Source organism: Carassius carassius, unplaced genomic scaffold, assembly GCF_963082965.1.
Source record: "Carassius carassius unplaced genomic scaffold, fCarCar2.1 SCAFFOLD_64, whole genome shotgun sequence".
Taxonomy (NCBI): domain Eukaryota; kingdom Metazoa; phylum Chordata; class Actinopteri; order Cypriniformes; family Cyprinidae; genus Carassius; species Carassius carassius.
Window position 1 is genome coordinate 50,867 of NW_026775161.1, and position 6,007 is coordinate 56,873.

General features: G+C 39.3%; 1 protein-coding gene across 1 annotated transcript; it reads right to left on the reverse strand.

The window, feature by feature from the left end:
• Nucleotides 1-1,808: 1,808 nt before the first annotated feature.
• LOC132137486 (E3 ubiquitin-protein ligase TRIM39-like) lies at nt 1,809-2,931 on the reverse strand. Its single transcript, XM_059547505.1, has 2 exons — nt 2,703-2,931; nt 1,809-2,586 (listed from the first exon to the last, which is right to left on the reverse strand). The coding sequence occupies exons 1-2, from the start codon at nt 2,803-2,805 to the stop codon at nt 1,994-1,996; spliced, it is 696 nt and encodes a 231-aa protein (XP_059403488.1). The 5' UTR covers nt 2,806-2,931; the 3' UTR covers nt 1,809-1,993.
• Nucleotides 2,932-6,007: the final 3,076 nt, after the last annotated feature.

A 6,007-nucleotide genomic window follows, 5' to 3' on the forward strand; every position in this document is an offset into this window, starting at 1 on the left:
TGATGCTACCCACACCAAACACAGACGCCGGCGGTGTGAGAGGAGACAGAAGCACGGCAAGCGTGGAGGCACACGAGCTAGGCTAAGGGCCCGCTCCCACCTTAGGTACCCGGATCACATCTCTGTTATGATAATATCAGCAAACAGACCAATTCTGAAACTAGCCAAACTGGTTCAAACCCTCCTCTCAGTTTGGCCAGATGATGTCTCAGTGCACAGACTGGGACATGTTTAAAGAGGCAGCTGATTACAAGCCCCTGCCACAGACCTGTGATGATGACACATCCCTCCCAGATGCACTCAACCACTTTTATTCACGGTTCGACATGCAGAATGACACACCAGCACAAAAACTTCCCAATCTCCCCAACACACTTGACCCACGCCAGTTTGTATACCTTCCAAACCACTCCACGGGCGATGCCATTTCTTCCACCCTCCAACTGGCTCTTACCCACCTAGAAAATAAAGATTCCTGTGCTAGAATGCTGTTCATCGACTTCAGCTCAGCGTTCCACACAATAATCCCACAACAGCTTATCAACCAACTAACCTGCTGGGCCTAAATACCTCCCTCAGTAATTGGGTACTGGAGTTTCAAACCGGAAGACCTCAGTCAGTCCATGTTGGCCGCAACCCCTCGAGCACTACCACACTGAGACAGGTGACCCACAAGGCTATGTGCTCAGCCCGCTGCTCTTCACACTTCTGACCCATGACTGCACTGCCAAGTTCAGCTCAAACCACATCATAGAGTTTGAGGATGACACATCTGTGGTACAGTAGGTTTAATCAGCAACAGCAATGAAACACCATACACTGTTTAACTTCATAGTTGTATGTCTGTATTTATGTAGCACAGTGGTCCTGTGAGACACAACATCTCCTTCCACTGTATGTCCACACATGTAGCAGAATGACAAGATCAACTTGAACTTGATAACTGGTTAGTTAATTAGTTCAAATGTCAGTTAAATGTTTTGTGGTTGTTGTTGTTTTTCTTTTAAGAACTTTATTCCAAAGACCCCAAAGTACAACAATCATCTATTTTTAAAAGTGTCTGGATAAGGCATCTAGAGTTTTAATCAAACATTAATCAATCAATATACAGCGAAAAAAAAAGGTTTTATGCATATTTTTGGGACCCTTTATAATAAAGTGATAAATTCATACTGTTCATGCTGTTGTTCACAAAACAGAAAAACACAAGATGAGAGCTTCCACAGAAATGGTGTTTATTGACAATGGAACTAATATACTGTAGAGGCAAATGGACTTACTTGAGGAAAAATTGCACTAAAAATGAGTAAGTCATCTTCAAACCATCTTCTGGCGTTAAAATTGTACAGTCTGGATTTACTAAAGATGCACAGTGAAACATTTGTGCTGGAAACGCAAGGACACAAGTTATTTTCGCACCTGACCTTAATTAATATTTCTAGGAGTTTCCTTTCCAGACCCAAATTCCCATTTATGGGAGGAGAGTATTAAAAGGAATGACATGATTTACTAATGTTTACGCTCATCAATTTAATGGTATTTGCACCATTATTTCATGTCCAAAAGGCATGTTTTAAAGCAGGTGGTAATTTGTAGATTGAGCTGGTCATTATGGAATGTGTTCTGTTGCATCTGTGTTCTTTAAAGTGACTAAGCATTGCTTTTACATTTATACATCTTTTTCCCCAAAGTGACTTACAAATGAGGAACATCACTGGAAATGTGAAATGAAAGCTGTCAACATCTCCAAGTTTATTGATGGATTATTACACAGGTTATAGTAGAAACTAAAGTGTTTTGAGATCTCAGCCGATCAGATGAAGGCCGAAAATCATAGTATTTTCAGCCATTTGTCTCTGTGTTTTATGGTGTTTCTGTTCTCTTTCAGTCATCTTGGTTTTGTCTCCGCTCTGATAAACTCTTGTGTGTAACGATGCTTTGCCCATGCAGGGTGATGAAATGATTCCTTCTGATTAAACACTGCAGTGGTCAGTCAGGCGTCTGCGCTGTTATTACTCAGTAAAGGCTGACTGGATTCAGCTGGTTCTGCAGGTTTTGCACAATCCAGGATTTTAAGAGGACTCAGATCACCAGCTCCAGGATTGAAGAGAGGAACGACTGATCCAGAGAATCTGCTGCTGATGGTCAGGAGATGTTTTCTCTCAGTGACATTGTAAAATGACAGCTGTCCGTCATCATAATCCAACAGAACTCCCAGTTCCTCAGGTCTCGGTGTCAGAGAGAGTTTAACTGATTGATCAGTGTTTGTGTGAAAGCCATTAGGACCGTCTGAAAACAAGAACCAGAAACCGTTTGATGGAGTTAAAGCAGGTTTGTCTCTTGAAAATAAACATCCCTCTTTCATCACACCAATTAACCAATAGTTTTTGGGAGGTGTGTTTTCTTGTGCCAGTTCTACTTCCCAATAGTGACGACCGGATGTGAATCTTTGGGCTCCAAATGCACATAATTGATATGGAAATTCCTCTCCGGTGTGATTATAATCAGCACTGTCCCTCACGGTTTTACAGTCCTGAGAAACCTTCAGATCTGGATGTAGACTCTTACGGTCAATAGTGATCTCAACTGTGAGGAAACAATACATTAGAAACAACTATTAACTTGTGTGCGAGTTGATGCTTACACTTATATGCATATGTTACTGAGACGATATAATATATGCTTAAAAAAATAAACCAAACCTGCATGTTGCCTCAATTCTTCTATTATCATATCTTCCACAACTAAAATGAAAACAAACCTTTTTTTTTTTAGAAAGACAACTACAGTTGTAAAAGGGGACATAGAATAAGCATAAAAACTTTATGAAATATTTCCACTTATGGAGGGTTGTACATTTCATTCTAGTAGACATTTATAAGAAATTATGTTTCTAATAGTTTGTAAATTAAACGGCGAGGTCCAAAAATCTGATACCAAACTGAAATCTGCATTGTGATATAAATTAAGCAAACCATTTTTAATGTGTTTGTGAATAGTAACAGTTACTGGTTCACTTCAGCAAATAGAGTTGCAAGAACTTCTCCAAAATACCTTTTTTTCCCAGTGTATCCATAGTTCCTTCCTCACAATCTAAAATGACAGAAAATATCATTGGAGGGGTTTATTATCAATCTGCTTCACAAGACTTAGAGGGACACATTTTCTTTCACATATTCACTTCTAGTGCCATTAATGTTTAACAAACTATATACTGAGAACTAATGTTTTAGGCTCAGGGTCAAAGGTCATTTCTGGACATTACACATTAAGGGAGCCCAGCTCATTTGTGTAAAACTATTTTGTCAGTTTATTCAGTCAATCCAGCAACTAGTATTCATCCTTTTTATGCATTAGATGGTTTTAAAACAGCAATTTCTTCTTTCCAGTAGGGACATATCTAGGAAATTATTTATGGACAGGGTGGCAACACTGAAATAAAGCAATGCCATATGTAACGGGCAGAGTAGTCACTGTCTGGGTGAAGTTTGTCCCTCTGCAGCTACCGTATCTTTGGTGTATTTCTATGAACCTGCTTGTCTTAGGTTAGGTATACAGCAGGTAATATGCAAAGTATATCTTGGTGTGAGAGGCACCAGGTGGTGTAGTCAAGAACCATTAAGCCTAGATCTGGTTAAAGTTCTCTAAGGTCACACATAGAAGAACCATTTTTGCTTCCACAAAGAACCATTCAGTCAAAGAACCATCTCTTTCTTGCCTTTTTATATTCTGAAGAACCATCTTTTGCCACAAAGAACCTTTTGTGAAACAGAAAAGTTCTTTAGATGTTTAAAGGTTATTTATGGAACTGTCTAGACAAAAAAAGGTTCTTCTATGGCAGGGGTTCTCAAAGCTCTCCATGAGGTACCCCCATCACTGCACTTTTTGTATGTCTCTCTATATCTGACACACATCCACGTCAGGTCTTGCAGTCTCCACTAATGAGCTGCTGAGTTGAATCATGATAGATGAGAGACACATACAGAATGTGCTGAGTGTCCTCCACGACAGGTTTGAGAACCGCTTCTCTATGGCATCGTGAAGCACCTTGATTTTTAAGAGTGTATCCATGCATGGTTCATATGGATTTCTTGCCTGATACTGAATTCTGGTCACATATAATGTTTTATTGCAATAATTTCTATATATCAGGGCTTGACATTGACACCTGCCAACCCATGACATGGATAAACAGTTTGAAACTTTGATTTCCAAGTGTGTGTGGAAATGAAAAGCCCCTTTTCACTGATTCGTAAAGCGAGCATCAAACGGTGCCATCAACTGTCGTCTTCAGTTTTGTGCAACAGATTAAGAGTCCTCTACTGTTAAAGTGTTTATTGCAACTCCTGTCATCTCCCTTTCATCAAGCAACCTTGGCTTGACACAAACCATACTGGGGCTTAGACGGGGCTTACTTCTCTATAGGCATTGTTTCTCTATGTCAAATACTAGGTGCCTATTTGACATAGAGACTAACTGTCCAGTTATCAAAATCTTTACATTATTGTGAAGCACAGAGCAGTATGGGTTTACTGTTAATATCAAGCTATCTTACCAGGTAATTAATGCAGATCTGAGGTTCATATTTCTGCAATAAGCACCTAATATTTGTCATAGAGAAACAATGCCTACACATAAGTAAATCTTGTCAATTTGTTAGTCTGGTTGTTTCATGAGAGAGAGATGAATTCTTATATTTTTATGTTTTTGAAAAAAAAAATCTGTTTTCAATATTGAATCAAAAAACGACTATATACGGACCACACATGCTGTTTTATTTCAATCATTTTAATATTTGTTTAATGGCATATTTTTAATGACATACCACTACTACTGATTTAATCAAACCAACACAATATTTTGTTTAAAGCGCTATATAAAAATAAAGGTGTTGATGTCTCTATGAAATATATATTTTTTCCCTAATATTTAATCATTGACTATAGCCATTCAAGATTACAGTATAATCAAGAGCTATCACTTTTAACATTTATTGATTTATTTAACATCACTGTACCTAGCATTTTTAAGTATTTCAAGTATTTTTAAGCAAATATGATTAAATAATTAGAGTTGTTTTTTTTCTCCCACTAACTACTGTGCCTGAAAGGGGTGGTGCTAGCGCAGTGGATAAGACACATGTCTTTGGTGTGAGAGACCCGGGTTCGAATCCACTGTGAGACACCAATGTGTCCCTGAGCAAGACACTTAACCCCTAGTTGCTCCAGAGGTGTGCGACCTCTGACATATGTGTCAATTGTAAGTCGCTTTGGATAAAAGCGTCAGCTAAGTGAATAAATGTAATGTAAATGAAAGGGTTCATCTGATTAGTGACTACAACCTATGTACTTGCTACATCATTAGAAGAATGGCATCTACGCTAATATTTGTCTGTTTCTCTCTTATTCCGAGGTCACCGTAGCCTCCAGATCAGAGGGTCACTGCAGTCACCCGGATCCAGTACGTATCCAGACCAGATGGTGGATCAGCACCTAGAAAGGACCTCTACATCCCTGAAAGACAGCGGAAACTAGGACAACTAGAGCCCCAGATACAGATCCCCTGTAAAGACCTTGTCTCAGAGGAGCACCAGGACAAGACCACAGGAAACAGATGATTCTTCTGCACAATCTGACTTTGCTGCAGCCTGGAATTGAACTACTGGTTTCGTCTGGTCAGAGGAGAACTGGCCCCCAACTGAGCCTGGTTTCTCCCAAGGTTTTTTTCTCCATTCTGTCACCGATGGAGTTTCGGTTCCTTGCCGCTGTCGCCTCTGGCTTGCTTAGTTGGGGACACTTCATCTACAGCGATATCGTTGACTTGATTGCAAATAAATGCACAGACACTATTTAACTGAACAGAGATGACATCACTGAATCCAATGATGAACTGCCTTTAACTCTCATTTTTGCATTATTGACACTGTTTTCCTAATGAATGTTGTTCAGTTGCTTTGACACAATGTATTTTGTTTAAAGCGCTATATAAATAAAGGTGACATTGACAT